Source organism: Falco peregrinus, chromosome 5 (genome assembly GCF_023634155.1).
Source record: "Falco peregrinus isolate bFalPer1 chromosome 5, bFalPer1.pri, whole genome shotgun sequence".
Taxonomy (NCBI): domain Eukaryota; kingdom Metazoa; phylum Chordata; class Aves; order Falconiformes; family Falconidae; genus Falco; species Falco peregrinus.
Window position 1 is genome coordinate 40,195,742 of NC_073725.1, and position 23,375 is coordinate 40,219,116.

Sequence of the window (23,375 nt, forward strand, 5' to 3'; positions counted from 1 at the left end):
TTACTGTTACGTTAGGCATGGCACAAAGAGGTATTAAATATTTTGAATTTTACAAATACCTAAATTCCCTTTGGGAATCTGGGAAGGCTATATAATTTAATGTGAAAGAAATGTGAATCCTGCCAGCTTCACTGACTTGTGCATCTTGACTTCTTGGAACTCAGAATTTACACTGCTGACCTCTAGTTCAGCAGGATTTTACACCTTGCATATTGTTTTCCTCTTTCCTCTTATGCTGGCATAAGCCTTTTTGGAAAAAAATCATATATTTCAAAAGGAAGGACTGCAAAGCGGTTCACCAATTTTTCTCATTGAAACAGTAATGCCTTCTCACACACACAGCCAAACAGAAAGAGTGTCTCCACCCGAGAAATGTACCTGTGCATAGCAGTCTCATATTTGCCAAACTTTTTGTTTGTTGAATGAAGAGTGGACTATGCTGATAGTAGTGTAGCGTTCACTCTGTGTTCTCAAAACATGAATACCCTATAGTTGGATATGGCTATAGCTTTCCACCGTGTCTGTGTGAAATATCTGTTATCCAGCCATTGGAAAAGAAAAAAATTGCCCTTTAGAAATTTTTTTAATGAACTCACATTCAAGTTCTGCCTCTCAGAGAAAATGTTGAACAGAGCACATGTTATAAAGAAAAGCAAGCTAAAATTTGTTATGCATAAGCACAGAAGAAAAAACCAAATACCTGTCATTGACTTTTTATTGATTTTCCTGTAAAGCACAGTCTATGGAAAAATAGATAAGAGCATTACTAATAATTTATAATAGCCCTGTTCAAAGAGACAGCACAAACAAATTGACAAACACAACTACGAAGAGAATATTGCACATGGGAGACATACTATGCTCACTGCAAGACACTGCCAGCAAGGCATGAGAAACAATATGTAATGAAAGAGATCACTGTTCAAGTCAGTTCAATGTGTCACTTATTTTAGAGGCTGTACTCTAATAAATTCAAGCAGTATCATATAATGATACAATATCAGTACTGCAACATTACTCATTACATCGACAGAAAATACTACAGGATGAACATCAAGAAATAAAAAACTCGTGTATTAGGAGATGCACTGCCTGAAAGGAACTATGCATACGCATTCATTACCATTGCATGTATGAAAATATTATACTGAAAAACACAATCTATCTCATTTTTATGCACCTGATATATCTAACTTTCAGAGGAAATCTTCAAATTCAGAGGAAAGCTGTTTCATAAATATATTCATACCTGTGAAATTTATAGACACTTGGGAACTAAGAATTTGCCTTAGTGCTAGTTGGGCAGCTTGTATAGCTAGTAACAGAGAGAGAGACAACACACAGAGACACACTATTTTATAGGCAAATAAAATCACAAATGTACTTTCTCATGTTGGCAGTCATATATTGCACAATGTTGGAACAAAATGTTAAACATGACACCAAATTACAGTAACTATTACCACAAGTTAGATATGCAGAGAACTTAGAATTACAAAATAATTAATCTCTAAATAATTCAAGAACATGGCTACTTCATTCACTTGTACATAGTCGCCACAATTAACAGAATTGCAAGATAAAGTGAAAGACACACATGGAACCTGTAATAGAACTGTATTTTAGACAATGTTAAGAAAGAATACCTTAATATCCATAGAAAAAAAATAACCTGTTGCTCAATACATAAAGGTCTCCATTTTCTAATATGATGTGTACAGTTCTGTATTACATATTAAGCACTGTATTTTTTTACTGAACAGTAATGAAGAGAAATGAAGTTTATTTCATTATTCATTTTTCATTAGGCAGTAAGCGATCTATATAAAGCTACACAAAAATATTTTTATAGCAGGCTATTCATCAAAATATGTCTTTATTCTCCTTAGCAACTAAGACATCTAAATTAATTTAGTTGTTTACATTTAGGCAATTGAAACTAAACTTTTAGCTTCAGGTCTTTTTGTCACATCCTGCTAAGGAGGGAGGAGTGACTTAGATTCGCTAATTCTCTTGGTTGGAATAGGATATACACAATACCGGTCTGTAGGTAAACAAAGACTTTTATTCCATAGTTCGGCTCATTGGTAAATAATTGGGTAGCACAAATGCTTATTGCTTGCCATGCATATGAAGTTTTATGCCTTGCATTACTCACTAGAAAAAGGTAAAAGAATACGAGAAAAAGAGGAGGAGGGGGAGAGAGAAAAAAAAAAAAAAAAGAGATCAATCACCAGTCCTGGATCCAGCATTGGGCCTACAGATGGGGACAATGTTTCTTGCAGGAGTGCTCATCCAGAAGTCCCTTCTCTTATTCTTATTTCCCTCCCCTAAAATGGCACTTGCCTTCCTCTTTTATTCTTATCCTCTGGTGTGGACCATCTCTTATTAAAATAAGCCCTGCTTGCCATGTAAATTAGCACACATGCTCCTTACAGGTGTGAGGGAGCAAGTCTTTTTGGTCTTAATATTCAGTCGGTGGTCATGATCTCCCCCTGCTACATTTACCTTTCCTCTAGCTACTGCAGATTCCTGATGACTCCACTACTTCTTGGGCCATTATTCAGCCTTTATCAGGCTGTTACTTCTTATCAGTCTTTAGTTTACACAAAGTAACCTTCCCTTTGATCTTGCCAGTGTTTGAGACCTTCCTGCAACAAACTCAGAGGATCTCCACCCCCTACTCCTTTAAAGAGTTTTGTCTCCTGCTGTTCTTCACACTGAGTTTCCTTGGTTTTTCTGGTTGGTCTACTACACTTCTTCCAATGAGAAGTCCTAATGTGAGTTCTTCTATAGAAATCAATGTGTTTGATCACATGAATAAAGATTCCTTATGTGATTAAACATATGCATGACATGATACATATCGTGCAGTAAATGCATGAGTGTCATTTTACTTTCAGACTTAATAGTGTCTTGTTAGAGTGAATTGGTCCTTAAAGAACACTACAAATATTAAATCACAAGTCAACTTGTTATTCCAGTTAGAAGTAAATACATGGCCTAACAGGAAACCATATGTCATTCTGTAGCACGAATATTTCACAAAATGTCTTCATATAGTTGATCTAAAAATATCATCTGTATTTATTAATACTTCAATATTTCAACCTTTCAAGTAACTTATAAAATCAAACCACAATTTTATTTTCTACACACAGTTTAAAAAAAGGAACAATACATCATTATTCTCTCTAGACACCTTTGGCATTTCAAAATTTAACAGTTTAAACATTCTTGAAGAAATTTAATGATGAAATAACTTTGCATAGGAGAGAGGGCCAATATATTTCTGTATATACTGTCAGTGGTTGCATTACAGGATAATGTATATAGACTTTGATAGTAATGTTCAATTAGTATAGTATCTTAGTTCTGCAACATTGCTATTGCATCAAACAAATCAGATAATTGTAGGGAATGTGAATGTTAATTACCTATTCTACAGAAGTGTAGAATTACTACAAAATAATAGCAGCATATTTCGTTTTGAAATGTAATCAGATTGTCAACGTTAATGTTTTCTACTTTAAATGTGTTCAGAGGTATGAAATTCTGCTCTTAGTTATACCATCCCAGTCTAGTGATTTTAATCAAGTTTTGTGCACAGAAGTGGGGTAGCATGTAGCATGCTATTTATCCCATTAAAATTCTCCAACACTTTGTGTCTTCTAAGATTTTTAATATTTATTTTATTTAAAAGATTGACGGTCAAATGCCTAAGTTTTGTGTGGTTTCCCTCTGTAATAATGGAACAGGAAACAGGTCAGGAAATTCAGTTACATACAATTCTGCAAGCCTTTCAAGAAATATACAGCTTTCTGTATTGGAGCGTATCTACAGACAAGCTGAGTAAGTTAGAAGCTGTAATCATCACTTGTTCTTCATTTTTATGTGAAAATCTCATTTGTACTAGTTGAGGCCCCTGTATATCTCCAAGAACGACAAGTTTTTCAGTTAATGTCTAGAATGTTTTATAAAATAGTATTGTGTTTGTGCGTCACCACAGGTATCACTATAATAGCTGCATATTGGAGGAGGGACAATAAAATTAGTACTGTAAAACAAACTGATTTGTTTATGGAAAAAAGAAAGAATCTTTTTTTTTTTTTCATTGATTTGATAGATTTATTAATTTTTTCCCCCCTCTTCCTGTAAAAAAACTGGGGAAGTTTCAAATTTCTAAAGATGTTATATAATTTTTTTAGGAAGTAGCTATTTAATACTATAATCCAGAGGCAGCACCTGTCTCAAGTAAGTCCTGAATTATTGATTTGCAAGAAGCTGAGATGTTATGTCAGGAGAAGAATCACAGAACACATACCCTCTTTTTGGAAGCATCTGCCACTTTTCAGCTATTGTAGACAACTCTGAAAGACCTCAGGTCTGACTACTTACAGTTGCTATTATTGTTTACTTTTAAAAAAATGGTGAAATAAAATGATTTTTCCCCTTTCCAACAGCTTCCCCCTTGTAGCTTAAAAAGGAGGATAAAACGAAGTTTTCCAACTCTTTGGAATTGAAAATCTGTGAATGGAAAAAAACTTCTCAAATTTCTGTTGACATTCATGAATTATAGTTGATATTTTTTCCCCAAAATGTTTTGACAAACCTCCATTTTCAAAATTAATTCACTGACTTCACATTTCATACAAAACTTACTTAGAGACATATAAAAATGCTTCAATTCTGGAAAAATCATGCAAATACTTTAATATTCATCTCTAGATTTGAACATGCTTAAAATGAAAAAAAAATCAACTGTTTCTTGATTTGCAACAAACCCAGAATATACACAGGCTTGATGTGTAAAAGTTTGGGGAATATGGATACTACAATGAAAAAATGATTGGAGATTTTTTGATTTTGAAATTAAACCAAGAACAACTAGTACGAACTCTTTAGATTTAGGTTGGTGTAACTGGGGGCAGAGTTTCATTCTAGATTCTTCTTGTTCTGTGGAGCTGCTGTTTTCATTACAAACAGAGGTAAGGAGATTTACAGGACTAGTGATGTTTAAGGATGAATTCAAGCTTAAGTACTGTATATTTCTGATCTATCATATCGATGACAAATTCTTGCAAAGTAATAAATATTAGGTGAAGGTGCAGCTAATAAAGTCAGAGATCCTAAACAGTGCAAATATAAGTAAGTGCAAATACAATTTAATACAAGAAAATTAGGACTAAATACATATTCTGATTCACTGATATAAAGGTTTTGCTAATTAAGCAGGAGTAGCCTGAAGGTATGACTTGAGTTTGGCTATTTTGTTAGAGAAGAGTAGAACCTGACAAAGCAGTAGTAATAACTAATTGTGAACATTCTTTTGGATTCCACAGGAAATGCAAATGTCAAGTTTTAGAGATAAATTCATTTTTAAGTATAAGAATAATAATTTTGTTTCTCACAAATTCAGGCATAACCCAGAGACACTTGTAAAATTAAGAATTCTATATAAAAATAGAAGATTGGATTTGCACAAAAAGATACTAAGAATTTAAGACAGACTTTGGGAAATTCATATATATTAAATGAAAATCCAGTGCAGAAACATACAGAATATGAATATTGTGATGCTTCCCTGTTGTACCAACACATTGGAAGTTTCACAGTGAAAATGGATTTTTATTGTTGCAGATTTCTCAGCTTCTTTTTTTAATTATTATTACCTGATATTTTGAAATCATTCTAAAATCAAAACCTAGTCGCTTGCACACATATTTGCAAGTCTTTCTATACATGTATAACACTGTTTTGAATTTCATTATATGATGTATGGAAATAAAGAGATGCCAAAGGTCTAACATTCTATGTAATAGTTTGAAAAAAATGACCACATTAGTACAATGCTATTTGCTTACAAGATGTACAGTTCCACCAGAACTGAAACTGGTTTTGCATATTCAAATCATGGAACGGTATAAAACCACACACAAAGAAATATACTGTACATGTGCAATACATCATTACAAATTAAATTGTTTCAAAACCTGATTACTTCCTAAATATTAACTCTATTAGTCTATATTCTGAACTCACTAACCCAGAAGTGTGGTTTTAATAAAAGAAACACTGCTCAGAAAACATGGTATCAATAAATAGCACTCTGACACATAAGTTCTAAGTCAAAGTAGTATCTGGAAAGCATGGTTATAATAAAATACTGTTGTGATATAACTGTGCAAAGGAGCATTAAAACCTTTTGATTTCATAATCATCTGCCTTCTAATTCAAAACAAAAATATTTTTGTAGTTATTTGAAGTAGTAGTCCTCTATTTATTAATTTCTCAGTTTGGTTGAGAGCTTGTAGTATATGCTAAGCAAGTCCATAGGGACTTTACTCATACTTTAACTAAACTCCTAAAAATACAAGTTTATGATCCAAACCCAAACATCTACTACAGTGCTAACAAATATTAGTCTGTCATCACATCACAGTTATCCTTTCTGGGGAGAGATGTGGAACAGACCCACTTGTTTCTTCTATAACATGGCTTTTCTCCCATCCTCTTCGAATTCTTCTCAGTTTCCTATTTACACATGGCAAAAGTAAAATGATCTTACCTAGAATTACAATGGAAGGCAGAACAAGGGCAAGAACAAAATTTGGTGGTGTATAAAATCTGTAATACTCTTCTTCAAAAGCTCTTTTCCATCCGTAAATCAGTACATGGAAAGTACTTATGAGTAGAGCAACGTATCCAAGTGTAGACTTTGAAAAAAGAGAAAACGGAAAAAAGAAAAGATAATGGTACTTGGTCCTTCATCCAGCAGCTCTAACCCATTACTTTAACATTTCTGTTAGACATCATATTAAAATCTCTTACCTATAATCTATTTTAAATTAGCAGTATGTGGTTTTAAGTTCACATGTTCTGGACTGAACTGAAGACTGATTTACAACATATCTCTCCCAACACCTACAGGTAATAGTCAAAGCTGAAATGAAGATGATGTTTGCCCAGCTTCTACGTAATGGAAGTCAACTTCAGGATATGTAAGCAAATAAGGCACAATCCCAGTGAAGTTATTGGAACAGTATCAGTTGTGATTGGAAATTAAGTTCCCCGTTTCTTAACTGTGAGGGTAGATCACTTCCAAGGTTCATGATTATGGAACAGTGCAATTCTGCTGGAAGAGATCTGGGCCTAACATTCCAGATTTTTAGTATTGAGAGATGCAGTTTGCTTCTTCCTCACAATGCCCTACATCCACTTGTCTGAAGTTACCATAAAACATCCCTTACCTTTCTCCATCAGCTGTTGCCTACTGGTTAATGGGAATATCTGGACTGCAGGACTTGGGCTTAATGGCTCAAAGCAATGATTCAGTTTTTCATAAACAGGCAGTGCCAGATGCAACATGAAATAGAAGGTTCCCACAGCACCCTGCAGAGGCTTTCTTATCACGTAATTCAGAGCACTGCACAGAAGGTAGTGCTAATAGGGGTCACTCACCATTTCTGTGAGTCTGCCCTTTTAAGTACCCTATAGTTGTACTGCTCCACAGACTTGAGTTAAATATATTAACCTTTACTTTCCCAAACCATGGTAAAAAAAAGGACTACTATACTTTGAATTCTGGTGGTGATCAAATGAAAAAAAAATTTTTGGCCAAAACTGATGTAATGACTAACTTGTAAATTTTGTAGAAACATTTGTAGAAAATCATCAAAACAAAGAATGCATATTAAGAAAGGTAACTGGCTACCAAAGTTTGGTTTAATTCCAGTAAACAGAAAGGCAAACAAAAATGCAGCCTAAGTGTCTATAATAGTTAGTGAAAGAATTAATTCTTTCTACTTCAAGATTAACCAGTTTCTAGGGAAAGGAAAATGTCTGAGCTAATACCATTTGCAAGGATTTGCAGATGATAATGGTACAAAAAGGAAAATACTTCTGTTAATTTCTAGAGATAGGTATCATGTTTTTTAACTTGCAAATATTCATGCATTTTCTTGCCAATGATTTCAGAGCCATGTTGCTAGGTTTTAGATATGCTGTGCCTTTTTTTTTAAAGAACAATTTTCTCCCAAAATATTCCATAAGAAACAGAACTATCAGATAGCCACTTGTGGATATCAAAATGGCATATGCAGTATCTGCATGGAAGTTCTGGTAAGAAACTTGGACACCAAACAATACTATCAAACCTGATATTTGAATAAGTTACTGCAGATTTTTGCTGGTAGGACTGTCCTGAATTCATTGCTGTTACATCACTGCCAGCAGCTAAAAGGGCACAAGTGAATAATGTCCCTCATTTCTTCATCAGGCTTACTGATGGAAACTATAGCAATTCTTGAAAAAGAAACAGGAGGGAAAAGTTATACAGCTCTTCCCAACTTTTTCAAAATGATTTTTTAATGCTTATTTAAATTCCATCTGCAAACTACAGTTTTGAGACATCTATACCCACCTTTCTATGCAATGGTCAAAATGGAAGCTAAGTAGTACATCAGTACATTTATCAGTACATTTTCAACAGCACAAGGACAAGAAAAACATTTGATGCACTTCTATTTTTGCCCTGTGGAAAGTGCCATATGCTTCTTTGAAGTGCTGGTAGGGTGTGTGCTAATATGTACTGGACCATTTCAACCTCGTCTAAAAATCTGACCACAAAAACATTCCTGGTAGGAGCTTCTGTCAGCTACTGATGGTATTGTCTTCTACCAGGCCTTTAATTGCCATATTTCTGTGCTGTACTTTTGACAGTAATAACACCATTTAGCTAGAAAGAGGATGTCCTGACATAAGTTAGCATTCTGCAGTCTTTGGTTTGTTTAGTTAGGGCAGATCTGCACTAAAAAGTTCCATTAAGAGCACTTATCCCAGCTTGCAGCTACTGACAATGACTTTTCCAGAAGTACAGGCAAGACTGGCTGCATTTGCTACTGAAGTAAAACCCCACTGCAGAAGGCTGTGTCAGTATGAAACTTCTGTGTTTGTTAAAGACTTGATTTTTCTGTATCTGCAGATGTTCAAAGACCACAGCAATGGCTGCACAGTAGTAAAATGAAGAAACTCAAAACTGACTGAAGCAGGCTGGCACAAAAAGACATCAGCTAGTGCAGGAAAAGGACTGTTGGGCAGCTGAACAGCAAAAATAAAATCAGTTGGTAGCACTGGATCATACTACAAATCTTGGCCAGTGGTAGTATCAGAAAACCATATTCCAAAGCTGACCACCCCTATGGATGCTAAAATGAAGATATTTCAATTACTCAAAAATAAATGATGATTGTGCTGTGTGAGTTATTAATTGCTAGAAAGCAATCTGTTCAATACTGGAAAGGCGAGAGAACTGCTATCATTCAGTATGCAAGGCTATTTTCTTCTACACAAGTCTATGACTGGACCATCAGTCAGTGGAGGAGGGAATACATGGATTAAAGAGAATGGATTTCCTGAAATGTAGTTGGGCTTCAGATGGAATACACATGTTGCATTTCTGTCATCCTTTCCTGGCTTCTTAAGACACAAAAAAAGGGATGAGTATTTCTACAAGAGCTGGAAGATCACTTACACTGATGTTACTCCAGGGAGACCAGGAGAGACACAGGATGCTAACTTCTTCAAGAGCAGGGGACTTTTGAAAGAAGCAAGAAGGGATACTTCTCCTTCACTGTAAATTCACATTGGTGAGTGAATAGCATTATCAGTTGTAAATCTCGGGAACCCTCTGCCTAGGCTCTAGGATGGCTGCTGGGAAAAGGGGAAGAACATCTTTGGTTGCTTTCCTTATCTTCCATAATATAGTGTTTCCTGAAGCCAAGTAATAGATCAGCACATTTCCTATGGACTCCCTAAACTTTTAGTTTTTCTCTAAGTCTTCCACATTTTGGTTTTTTTCCTTCCTGATCAAAGTCAGTTTTTTTATCCAGTGTGGGAGATTCCCAGCCAAGGCCACTGATAAACTGGACAAGCTGGCATTGTTTGGAGAAAAAAAAAATGCTAGAGGAGTGGAAAAGATGCAAGAGAAAAATCCCTGAAATGTTACCTGGAAGATGTACGTATATATAGTGATACAAATCTGCTGTGGAACAAATCTGCTTCAGGAATTTCTGCCTTCACAATGATTGAGTAGTTCCAAGCAATTTATAATTTGTGTATAATACAAAGGTATTTTCCAAAGCCTACATTTATGCAAGGTATACTTCAGAGTCCCTCAGTAACAGGGTATTGCTAAACTTATCAACAGGCAGTAGCAATTCTGACTGGAATCCTACCCATAAACTTGCTAAATACTCAGGTCTCATTCTTCTTTACTCTGCGGAAAAAGTATCCTGTTCTTGTGGGAGAACCAAGGCAGGGCAGCCCTTCCTCAGAGTGTGTGCACAAAAAAATCTTTAGTCATACTGTCTCCAAAAAACTTTAGGATTGTGCTAGCAGACAAAAGGAATGTCTACAAAAAGATCAGCTTCCTAGTATGCAAACAGCAGATTTGCACTGACTTTAGCTAAGAAACATAAAGCTCAGCTTTCAAAGCCAGTTTGCTCCATCCATTGCCACTTTGAGTAATATGCTTGGGATTTGAACTGGAAAACCAAAGCACTAGTCATTTATGTTTACATTATATAGTTGCAGTGTAATGTCCTTCAGAAGACTGAAGGACCTGGTGCAGCACTGCTTGCAGACGTTCTCTATTTCCACATATTTCGTGTGAACGCTCAAGGACTGGTTTCAGCTCAAGGACTGGTTTCAATAAATGTCTTTTCTGTTTGCATTGTGTTGGTTTAGGCTAGTTATTCTGCCTGCTTTGACAAAATCAATTTTTTTTTCTATTTCTTGCCCATGTCTACCTTTATTCCTTAACCAAGTATGGTTAGGAGAGAAGAGTACTGAAGTGGTGATTAAGAAAACTGTTGCATTAATCAGCCCCAGCTTCTTCCCTGCTTCTTTCCTCAGTAAGCTCCAACTCTGGATCATGTTAAGATGCCCCCAAAGTTTCATGCAAAGTTTCCATCACTTAGGATATCCTATTGAGCAACTTCTTTGTCTCATTCTGTGGCTCCTTCATCTGGATATTGTGAGTGTTTCTCTCTGTCATGATGAAGTAATCAGATGTTTCTTTTGCACAGTGCAAACTCCCAAGTTTTCTGCTGGTCTCTCTCCTGGTGGGGCTGACACAGTCATTTCCTTTTGTACCACTATTCAACCATCTCATATCTCACTTCCTTCATATTCATAGTCTAAGGGAATGAGTGGAGCCTGCACTGCGTCTGCTCTCAAAGTCCTTTTCCCTTGACTAAGCAGGCTGGAATTTTTGGGGCTGCTGATGCCTGTGTTGTGAAATCAGGCTAGGTAAGATGGACACATCTCCAAAATAACTGGGGATATCAAAGACAGCAATGATTTCTGGGTAAAAACATTCTCAACTGAGGTCTGTTGCAGTATTAGGAAGACTGTGGTGGAGGTCTGTTTGAACCACTGTAGGTTGGGGTAGCTGCTGCTCACGGCTTGTACTACTGGAATAAGGCTAGAAAATAGTCTTTATGTTTATAATTTGTTAATCCTAAACTCAGTTTTTCCCAGTTGGACTCAAGACTGAATACGTTCTAGCTTTAAAACTCGTAGAAAAGGCCAGACTCTTATTTTGATGAAACTACTTTTACTAAGATGAGCAAGCAACAGTATGTTGTTCTCAGTGGGAAATGCTGAGGTGATAAACTGAGAGTGCTGACTGACTGATTCTTCATCTGTCAGATGTGAAAAAAGTTCAGCAATTATTGTAGCAAATAATCTGAGATTCAGGACTAAAGCTAGAGACACACTGTTTTTCCCAGCTAAAAAAAAGCAGCACTGAGATGATGGCCTAATAGTTCCACTGTTTGTCACCCTGACTTACAGAAGACTGAGAAAATTACATTCAAATTCATTTCATCATATTGCACTTCAGTAGAAGAAAAATATAAAAGACAGTAAGTATGACCTTTTATCTGTTTGACTTGCATACGGGGTTCAATGAAGCTTGTGCAGAAATGTAGACTCCTTTTACTTTAGTGAGGGATCACTGATAGTCTGTTTTCTGACTGAACAAAGCAAGAGGACTTTTTTGCAGGAGAGCTAACTAAATGAAGAACAACATACATCCTGAGAAGTAATTAATGACAAAGTAAAGTACCTTTAATGATCTTTAAGGGAATCTTCAGTAGTTCAATATTTTTTGTGAATAAAAACTGTAAATGATTACAATTATCAACATCAGTTCTTTTCAGCATGTAATGCAGTATCAACTGTAACATACCCACAGAGCAAACAACTTGTTCCCAATAAAATTTCTTAAGATAGTGACAGATGATTCATTAAAGTTCGTAGTTACTTAAATTTGGAACTATTTTGACTTTATTTACAGTGGAAATAGCTGCAGTAAATATGACACAATAAAAAATACCCTTGTAGGCACATTGCTGTGATTATTGTGTGGGTTTTGACTCAGTCACGCCAGCTTGAAATTTGAGTAAGGAAAAATAAGACACAAATGCTGGGTTCATGGCTGGAATTCATTACTGGATAAAGGCATCACCTCACAAATAAATACATGTTTTTCCCTTTTGCACTAATGGTTTACATCACTCAACAGCAGTACTATTGTTTCTGCACAGAGAATTCTAGATGGTAGGGATGTTGTAAAAATACCAGATGGGTATTCACTCACTCTTAAGGCTCAAAACCATGAGTGAGAATAAACACTTCTGTCAGGGGACTTCTAATTTGAAAAATTCTTCAGCAAACTTTTTGTAGGCCTGCCTGGAGTGTTCCACCAATGGAAACCCTAGGGAAAGGGAAGACTTGCAGACAGAAGACTTCAGACTGCTACAGCCAAAGAAGTGTTCCCCATCACTCCCTTTAAAATGTCTGTAAACCATGAAGTGCAACTCAAGCCCTGAAAAGGAAAGTGCCTGTGTTCTGAAGGTAAGAATTTGTAAGCAGGGATAGGACTAAGAATTGAACAACATTATTACAGTGTTGGAAAAAACGTTAATCAGAAAAGACTAAGTTAAGAGTAGAGTACTGAATCCAAAGACAGAGAACAAACCAAAACATAATAAACCCCAAACCTGCATGTACACACTTAGGAAATTTATCACAAGACCGAATCCTAATAAAATGTCTTATCACTGACTGCTACCTAAAATTAATAGCAACTTTCTTTGAAAGCTAACATTAAGCTATTAAAGCATTTATTTCTCAGTATTTTATGCTGCTTAGGTCTGCCTGTTGTAGACATTCATCTGAGGAAGGAGGGCAGCAAAAGGCATGCCAGGACCTGGAAAAGCCTCTGTTTTTAATAAACAAAGCTTCATGTTTTAGTAATGGGTATTTTCAGCTAATGGAAATAATGCAGTTGAGAGCTGTATTAATTCCCACACAGTAGAGGGTAAGCAAAACTGAATTAATGACACCATGGCTGTCAGAGGGCTGTGCAATAAAAATCCTGCAGGACAAATTAAGTCTTCAGTTTTAACAGTTGTGTGCATCTACATACAGTAGTCTCTCATCAGTATCATTGCCTTTAGCAAGTTTGTCCAAATTTATCTAATATAAATTTAGCAAGAAATTCTAACAATGGAAAAATAATAGATAAGGGCTCATTTGGTCTTAGCTCTGTTGGTTATTTAAGACCAAGAAAGGTAAAATGCAAATTTGTCTTCTAACACTCATGAAATGGTTGATGTTCTTTCATGGCAATAAATTTGCTGACTGAGGATATGTTGCTTTTATTAACTTAACCGAGAGGAGGCGGGGGGGGGGAAACTCTTATCATGTCGCAAAGTGCTTTTGTTTGTGAGCATGATCATGATCATAATCATTATCATCAAATCAACATCATCTTGTCAACAGCAAAACCCCCTTATTTAAAAAGTAACACACCTGAATAAAATTGAACTCCCTCCAGTTTAAGGCACTGTTTACTGAAGGGATGGAAGTTACTGCCAGCAAAGAAAGCAATCCAAGACTCATTATTCCAAAGGAGATATACATTTCAATTCGCCACACTTCTTCTTCATTCCAAGAATTTTCAACATTTGCATGAACCTGATGAAAGAGCAGAAAGCAAGCACTTTATTCTACAGAATATTAAAATACCAACAGAAGTTATTTTGCTGAGCATAAGTCTACAGTCACAGGACAATTATATAATGGGGTCAAATATTTCAGAGGTTTCCTCATGTCTTGCAGAAAAAACAACTATTTCCTTACTGCTGGTATTGGTTCTTGTTAGATTAAAAGTATGTTCAACATGGAAACTTAGGTGAGTTGTTAAAAGAAAATGTAACATTATATACAGTTTATAATAATTACATTATGAAACAGATAAACCTGCAAATTCCTATATACTCTAGTGAGTAACTGTGTTCTTCTGACCCTGGAAACTTAAATTCTGTAATAAATTGGGTAAACCTGCAATGTGGTTTTAGTTGTTACATTTAGAAATAGCTTAACATTATCTTCTGGTTTTGCTTCAGCTCCCTATGCTGAGTCCAAGTTATTTTGCCTCTTTCACTGTTGCATCAGATACATCCGAGATTGTTCTCATTGAAGAGCTTTACTAGAAAAAAAGAAATGGTCCTTAATGATTAAGAGGCTTGGATATTCAACTATTTTTCCACCTTCAGGTGAACTACTGTGATATGGCACGTCTTGAAAAAAGTTCGCTAGGAATATTAGCAATTGAGAGTTTTACACTATTATTAAACCCAAAAGAATTTCGTAGTAGAAGTATCAGTGGGTCCTTTACTAGTACTAAGTGTGAAAAATTAGTTTCTTGCTGCTTTTTACAGTTTTGCTCTTCCTGCCTTTCTCTGAAGTTCAATTTTTCATGCCAGCCCTTTTACAATTTGTAGACTCGATCCCTGTTAAATTCTTCCCTTTGATTTGATTTCCTTAGTTTTTTTCTTTCTGTTCCATTTCTTTCTGTTTCTCTTTCCTGCAGATTTTATGTGCTGAATGGCAATGCTGCTCTTCTGACAGTGCTGCTTTTCTGCCACTTCAAAGGTGACAGTAAGCTACCTCACTGACAGGAGCATCAGACCCTCTTCTAAAGGATGACAGATTTGTCAGGGATTGTTTCAGGGTTATGCAAGACCAACTGCTTCTGGGAACTGTGAGTCAATCTCTATTGCCTGTAGTAGATGATGTTCACAGACTTTTTAATAAATAAAATATTTTTACCACTGGCCCAAAATGTTACAAAGTAACAGCATTTTCATTTTGTAAACATAGATGTATCTGTAAGCATTATTACGGTATCTGCCTGTATACTTTTCACTTTTGTAAATACACTTACGATATACATACTTTCCCCATATATTAAGTATACATAAAAGAGAATATACCTCATATGCCTCAGAAGTTTCCTGATGTTGCTCTTCTCCTGTCTATCCTACATTCTCCTTGTGTATATTACTATCAGGGATTTAAGCAGAACACATCCTTGAATCCTCCTACTACACCAACTTGACTGCAGCTTGATCCACAGGGTAATCACAATGCACAGATGTTTCTTTTAGTCTCCCTTCTTATTTGTCACTAGCTATGCATAAGGTAACCCATAACATTCTCCACTAAAAACAGTGGAATAGATTAAAATTTATATTCATGAGCCATATGCATACAGCCAAGGCATTTCTGGCTTACTGAACTAAAGATTGTCTTACCTGCTGAAACGCCATATTGAGGAACAAGTATCGCTCCGATCTCCTCATAGGTAAGCAGAGGCTGTATGCCACATGCACTGTTGCAAAGAAAAAACTGAGCAGTCCAAGCTGCTTTCGACACTGGAGCCAGTTGTCCAGCCAAGGTGGAAATCGCCTATACTTAGTACCATAGTAAAGCTGATAAGCAGCTGCAGTAAGTCCTGATAAATACACTAGAGAAAGTAAAGTGATAGCAACAATTGGCAGAGTCTTGTTCACAATCTCAATGGGGATCTTGTAAAAGTCACTCTGCTGATTTTTCACGTATGGATGGATTACATCTCTGACGAAGGAATAGATGAAGAAAAACATTGCCAGGCTAATGGCAATCACTACAGGCCCCTTCCACAGTGTGAACAGTCGCAGAGGTAAGTTTTCAATCTCCCTTGAAGATGACAATGCCCCCAAATCAATAGGAATAAAACTCAGTTGACGGGCAAGCTCAATAACTTGATGGCGAGCCTGAATGTTGTTACTGCATATATAGACCTGTTGGGAAAGTCAAGTGAATTGTCTGTAGTCAGAGAAAGAGACTCAAATGTGAAAAAATAAACCCAACCCAAACCACAAAAAAACCTTAAGGGGCTCCAGGTCAAATCCACAACACGACTGCTAACTGTATACTGTTATCCCAGCTTATATCACTAAAATGAGAATGAAAGCACATACAAATCCAGCCAAAGTGAAAATATGCACACTAATTTAGCAGCAAAGTAAACAAAACAAAATTGGCTTTTTCTTGGAGCTGTCTGTTGGATACCCTGGTAATCTGCACACTGAACCCCCGCCCTGACAGCCCCCCCCCCCCTCGAAATACCTACAGGACTGGATTGAACTTGAAACAATGGCTAAAAGCATTTCAGAAAATCACAAGTGTCTCAAAAAAAAAGGAATCTTGAATAATGACCCCAAACCAGCTGCAGAACAAATAGAATGCAAAGCAGAGAACTCTGTAATCTCTCCTTCTATAACAATTTTAGCTTAATTACACAATCCAGATTTCCACCAAAAATGAATGTTTAACAGAAAAGACAAAAACTAGCCAAGTAAGAACTCCTTACAGACCAGTTTATTACATAGTGAAAGAAATGTGTGCTACAAAGTACTTTGAAGTTCCTTTAAAATTTACAGTGGGCTATAGTTTGCCCAACACTGTTTGCTGATCATCAGAGCAAGCATGATCCTTTTGACAGAAGTTTATTACTTACAGTGTAGTGCCATTCTGAAAGGAGATAAAAACAATACGGTGACAGTATTTTTAAAATTATGCTCATTCTGTATCAATTGCATTCCATTTAAAATCTACCTGAAGTGCCAGAAAACTCAACTTAGTCTCCAGTAGTCATTTCTCATGCATTTCTCAGAGTCCATAAAGCTGTGAAGGGCTAGGTTCTTGAGTAGGCTTAAATCCTTTGTATCACTTCAGCAAAGCATGAAAAACATACAGCTGCCTTTCCCATTGCAGGATGGATTTGTGGAGTATATCAGGAGGAATTTGAACATGATGTTCCCAAGGAATCCTGGATCAAACAAATGATCACTTGGAAACACATGTGCCACTTTTTACTTCCTCATATTTACGAGCTTGGGGCATTCTAGAAGCTAGATAATTTATTTCTTTCACTTTGCTGTTAGGTTGAATGCAAGAATTTCTAGAACAGCTGACTCCTGAGCCCTGGGATCAGGACCTGAGATTTCTGTGAATGTCTTTCAACAGTTCACCCCACGTGAACCAATACTGAAACTGAAATATACTGGGAAAGACTGCCTTTACCCTTGTATACAGCATCAGGATAAAAATAAACGTATTTCCTACAGAAGACATTAAGAGCCAACTCCTTTTCTCTGTCTGCAGTCACCTAAAGGTCAGCTGTCTAGTCTAAGCTAGTATCCACATTACATTTGCAATCTTTAAAGTTAAACAGACATCCCAGAGGACAATTTGGATTGCTTACTCTGTATGTCTTACAGTGGGATGAATGAGATTCTGGAAGTGTTATTGGCTATTAAAACTAAAGGCCCAACATTTAAGGTACATCAGGGAGAATGAATCTAGTGAGTTCTGGCTGCTTACATTCCGTTCCTGTCATTTTCATATCACAAACAAATTAATACAAATACATTTACCTGTCTGCTGGCATCCTTTGGTCCTAACTGCAGTGACCAAGCTGAAACGACATTGAATCCTTTGACAATCAGGGAATCTGGGAAAAGTGATGCCAAATACTCTGCATTGGAGTCTGGATATTGGTCTACTCTTGTGTTATTGCTGACATCAATCAGAATTTTACCAGCAAGTAAATGTTTGAGGTCCCACAAAGAGGCGTAATGTTCTCTGTGTATAGCTACAAAAATGATGTTTGTTTTTGCTACTGCATCTTCATGGTGAGTGACATCAACCACATGGGGAAAGAACTCAGCAGCAAGTTTAGGGTTTCTGCTTCCTACGACCACGTGGTACCCACACCTGATAAGTCTAATTGTCAATGACTTAGCAAAGTCTCCACTTCCAATGATGCCTATTGTGATCTTACTGGCATCCTTGATACCGTTGGCAACATTTGGTAGAAAAGTTTCATTGAGATTCTTCGGACTTCCCATCATAGAGATTGATTCCATACTTCCAAGACAGCAAATCTACAATGATTTCTTCTGGGGAAAAAAAAAAAAGAAAAATAGAAAGCAAGAGAAGGAAAAATACAGCATCATACAAATTTATGAGACATCAGAATCCATAAACAACTCTGGGAGCAAAATCTGTGGTTCTATGTTTCATGTTATATTTTCTCCTTAATAAAGTACGCGCTAATCAATTTTGTCTTGCAATGTGTCACTAATACAAGGAGAAACAGAATAATTCAAGCACTTCAATAATACAGTTACAGAAGTAAACAGTATTTTTTCTATCTTCTCCTATTGCCTATCTTCCACAGCCCTGAAATACGGGACCACAAGAAAACCTTGTGCTCTTGAACTAATGGTCAATGTAATAATGAGAAGAAACATGTAAGGAAAACTGGGTAATTCAGGAAAATATTAGAAGGTAGAGATAGCTGGTCTGTGACTGGCATAAGGACAGTGAATTTGTGTAAGCTGAATTCCATTAAAAGGTTATGCAGGTTATTACCACAGCATCCTACATTGGGCAGGAAGAAAAGGATGCAAAAGTCTCAAAGCTGCAAATGTCATGGCTACCACCATGACAGACATCCATCTGACATACTCACCTGTCAGCCTGCGAAACGGGCTGCCTGCACAGATTCAATGGCAAAGACAACAAGGGAAATTTGTCAAGTGTCATGAGATCACTAATGGCACTGGTAGGTCAGATTGCTAGATCTGGCCATGGATGTATAAGGATTAACTGTGGGTGCAAAGGTAAAGGATTCAAGGCCATGGGTCACAAATACACTTAACAGAATTCTCTGACTAAGCAGAGAAGATAAACCCTGGAGACAAACACATGGGACAGCATTCCACAAAAACCTAATGGCAGGAAGAGATAGATTTCATGCAATAGTAAAAAGGAAGAGAGTTTTAGGACTCAAATTCAGTGCAATAAAGGAGGCTTTGAAGAAGAACAGACGGTAAGGCTCACAGAAAATTAAATGAAGTACTGCTACAGCTTTGGAGAGAAGAGGTCACACAACCACAGTAAAGCTGTAACAAAGACAAAAAGACATTAAAAAAAACCCCAAAATAACCCCCAGGAGGGAAACCCTCACATGAAACCACAGTTATGACCTACGTGGTTCTGCACTGTAGAACAGGAATGAGTTCTGAAAATGAAGCTGTGAGGAAAGGCAGGCTAAGAAGAGGCAAAGACAAACCGTGAGACTGCTGCCTTGGGAGCAATCAACAACAGACCACATAGAAAGGAGGTGCTGAACGAACCTCTTCCTGAGCCACCATCCGAGAAGTGCTATGATGGTAACTAATCACCAGTGGGGGACTTTACCCAGCCACTGACTAGGAACACAGTATGTGTGGTGAAAAACCTCCCACAATTAAAAGCAGCTTGTGTTTCAGAAATGGGAGGAAGCTACCAGAAGAATGGGCACCTTTCATCTCAGCTTTGACTAGAAGGGAAAAAGTCACTGAAACTGGACTGAGCCTCTGAAGTTGGAAAGCAGTATGTGGAAGTAATCACAAAATCAGTGTTCTAAGAAAAAATGCTAACAGTGAATCTTTCTGGCAGAGGCAGACCACATAGATTTTTATGTATGCACTGAAAAAACATTGACTTCTTTCATACCGCCTGACCAAAACACCAGTACTTCCTGTGCCACAATAAGTTCACGTCCAGGAACATAATGAAATGAGAATAGCTGTATTTTGATCACATAGGAGATGTACATCAACTAGATATGACCGCACACACACTTGCATCATGCATTTACAGGGGCCCATTTCAGTTCATGCCATGCGATGCAAAGGTGCTGTAAAACTTTGGCAACAGAAAGGGAACTGCCATCAGGAAATGGGCTACCAGTACCATTTAACCACACTGCAGCTTACTTTCAGTTTTTGTCCAAAAGATCCTCAGGAGAGTGGGCATCAAGGATTTGGACATGATTAATCAGTCTGGTGTGCTGACTTTGGCCAGAGTTTCTCACTGCTTGTTCTAAGGAAGAGTGTAATGTAAAGGAACAGAGTAAAACTAACAGATTTCATGAAAATCCCTCAGGGAACAGGTAGACATGACCCTTGGGCAAATATTCTAAGAGATGGGGGACAGCAAAGAGCTGGCAGTTACTGAAAGGGACTGTATTAAATGCACAATATCAATTCAGAAGAAAAAGAGTGTGTAAGACTGTTTTAACTGCATCAGGAGAGCTTTAATGACCCCAAAAGTCACACAAAAAGTAAAAAAAAAATAAAGGGGGGTGTGCATGGCTAAGGAACAGTATAAAGAGACAGTGCTATCATGTAGGGATAAAAACAGAACAGCAACAGTACAGAAATTAGTTATAACTAGTAAGGACATAAAGGGTAACAAGTAAAGGTTCCATAAATATAATAAAAGACAGAAGGCAAGGTTTATAACTTAAGAGGAAAAGGAACAAATAATGGGTGACACAAAGTAGGATGTGTTAAATACTTTCTTTATTTCAGCCCTCAGCAAAAAGGTTAATTGTGAATAGATATTTAGTGAAACTCCTTTTACAGGGAGACAGAAGGGGAGGTCAAAGTGGAGAAAGGTAAGTTAAAAGCAAAGGGTAAAGTTAAAGGTAAGATAAAGATTTTCAAGTCAGCAGACACTTATGAAATCCATCCTTGATGCTTAAAATGCTGATTGAAGTGACATCCTGAGAACTCAAGAGAGGACATGAGAGCAGGCTAGCAAACACTTCTGAAAGAGGGGAGGAGGGGAACTGAAAAAGCAAAGACATGTTAGCCTGACTTCAGCCTCTGGGCAGATTTTGCATCAAGTTATTGAGCAATCGATTTGTCAATAGATGGGAAGCAGATAATTAAGTAGCAAAGGCGGGTTTTTCAAGGAACAGAAAAACAACATAACCAACCTTCTTTTACAAAATATATGGCTTCACAGGTATCAAAAATAATAGAAGTGAGACAAATTTGACATTTGCCCTTAGATAAGCTAAGAAAACACTACGGCACTAAGTCAGCCAGAAGGTGACACAGACGTGAAAAACAGCTCTTTGAAAAATAACTACTCGACGAGAAGGGCGAAGGCACAGACAGCCGGGCACCCTCTGAATTTGTGGCCACCCGCTCGGGCGGGAACTTACGGGGTGAGGGCCGAGGCGCGGGGCGGGCCGGGCGGCGGCTGCAGGCCGGTGCCCCCTCGGCAGCCTGGCGGGCAGCAGCGCGATGCGCGTATCGGCCCCGGCGGAGCTCGGCGGGGCCCAGGTCCTGGCCGGCATCTCCAGCTGCAACGACAACATCGCCCGTGTCAGGAGCGACGACCCCGCCGCCCAGCCGCTCGCCGCCCCGGCCGCCTCCGGCCCCCACGGGCAGCGCTGCCAGGCCCGGTCGCCGCGAGGCGGAGGCGGCCCGGCCCCGCGCCACCGCCAGGCACCAGGGCGCCACCGCGGCCGCTGGGGGCCGGGCCGCTCCCAGTCCCCGCCGCCCGACCCGCTCCGGGGGGCTGCCGGCTCCGCCAGGCCCGCCAGAGCCCGCGCGGAGACGGGGGCGGCCGCGGCGGCAGCCAGCGCCACTGCGCTGGGCAGCGGGGAGCCCCGCGCGGGGCGGCGGCGGGCGCGGCTGGCCTGAGGAGGCGCCCGGCGGGGATGGGGGCCGCTCACCTCCTCCCGCCCGCCAGCAGGACCGGCACCGCCGCTTCTCTTCCTCACGCTCCTGCCCCGCAGTGGCGGGCGGGCGGGCGGGGAGGCGGCGCCTCCTCTGCCGCTACGACCCGCCCTCTGCGGCCGCTCCGTAGCCTCGGCCGGGCGGCCAGCGGCGCGCTCCCCCGGGGCTGAGGCGGCGGCGGCGTGACAGCGGCGGGGGTCGGCCGCCTGCGGGGAAAGAGGGGCGCGGGCGGCCCCGCGGTCTTCTCGGCCCCGGTCCCTGCGTTCCGGCCACAGCCCCCTCAGGCCTGCTCCACGCCCCCAGCACACACAGACCCAGAGCCAGGCTCCCGCCGACACGGCGCGGGGTGCTCGCCGGTCCCCCGGGCGAGCTGACGGCCCTGAGGGCAAAGCGCACCTGTCTGCCCGGGCCCTGCCCGGCCTCGCCTGCTCCGGCCCAAGTTTGTCCTTCAGCGGGAACCCGCCTCCGGCAGCTTCTCCTTATTCTTTCCTGGCAGAAGGGGGCTGCAGGGCCATGGGCGAGGAATCATGTAGAGTTGCAGAATGATTGGGCTTTGAAGGTCATCTACTTCAACCCCCCCCGCAACGAGCAGGGACACTTTCAATTAGAACAGGTTGCTTAGAGCCCCCGTCCTACCTGACTGGATGTTTCAAGGGATGGAGCATCTCCAGCCTCTCTGGGCAACCTGGTCTACTGTTTCACCACCCTGGTTGTAACAAATTAAATTCGGGGGGGGGGGGGGGGTGTTGGATGTCCCTGCAGCCCAGGCCAGCCTCCCCAGATGTGGGTAGTGGGGAGGCTGCTCACCATGGTTGCCGAGTAACTGGTGTACTCTGCACAGGTAGGAGTTGTGTGGAGATTTCAGTGTTACACAACATGAGAGGACATACAGGGTTCAACCACAGAAAAGCAAAGCTCAACCCCAGGATCTGAATTCTACATTCCTTGGCCAAGGAAATTTCCAGTTGAAGACAAATGCAGCTTTTTCCTGAAAAGGTGTAGCTTCTGATTTACCAAATAAATTCCATCTTTCATTAAGGTGTCCTGTATATATATCATAATGTGTATATATAACCCTCAACCCTTTGTGTTTAACATTTAAAGCTGACCAACACATACAATGATGTATTTCTCTCATGTTGCACCAAAAAAATGATGCATACACAGATGATTGAAAAGGAGCCATATGAGCATAGTGAAACACTTTTCATCCTTTGTGCATTAACTGAGGGCTTAAACAGAATGAACCATATTATATATTGAAACAAATGCTTGAATTCATTATAATTAACAACCATGCTGTAGGATTTGAAAATAGGACTGAGAAACTTTTCTGTCACAGTTCAGAAGCCATTTCACCCTCAATTATTAAATTAGTAATTTTCCTGATAT

At 39.1% G+C, this 23,375-nt stretch overlaps 1 protein-coding gene across 3 annotated transcripts; it reads right to left on the minus strand.

The window, feature by feature from the left end:
• Nucleotides 1-701: 701 nt before the first annotated feature.
• Nucleotides 702-22,094, minus strand: STEAP2 (STEAP2 metalloreductase). Of its 3 annotated transcripts, none has more exons than XM_055805993.1 (6): nucleotides 21,980-22,094; nucleotides 21,464-21,604; nucleotides 17,835-18,356; nucleotides 15,669-16,196; nucleotides 13,882-14,046; nucleotides 702-6,716 (listed from the first exon to the last, which is right to left on the minus strand). In XM_055805993.1, exons 3-6 carry the CDS (start codon nucleotides 18,324-18,326, stop codon nucleotides 6,432-6,434), a joined length of 1,470 nt encoding a protein of 489 aa, XP_055661968.1. In that variant the 5' UTR covers nucleotides 18,327-18,356; nucleotides 21,464-21,604; nucleotides 21,980-22,094; the 3' UTR covers nucleotides 702-6,431. The 3 variants fall into 3 exon arrangements, with proteins under 3 accessions (XP_055661968.1, XP_055661966.1, XP_055661967.1); XM_055805991.1 differs by having other exon boundaries at nucleotides 17,835-18,359; XM_055805992.1 differs by having other exon boundaries at nucleotides 17,835-18,359; nucleotides 21,233-21,604.
• Between the last annotated feature and the right edge of the window lie 1,281 nt (nucleotides 22,095-23,375).

Coding starts and splice junctions, on each gene's coding strand:
- STEAP2 (XM_055805993.1), bottom strand. CDS start 18,326: ATGGAATCAATCTCTATGATGGGAAGTCCGAAGAATCTCAATGAAACT. Junction 16,197..17,834: donor CAAAGGATGCCAGCAGACAG/GTAAATGTATTT, acceptor CTTTCCCAACAG/GTCTATATATGCAGTAACAA. Junction 14,047..15,668: donor TCAATATGGCGTTTCAGCAG/GTAAGACAATCT, acceptor CTCTTTCATCAG/GTTCATGCAAATGTTGAAAA.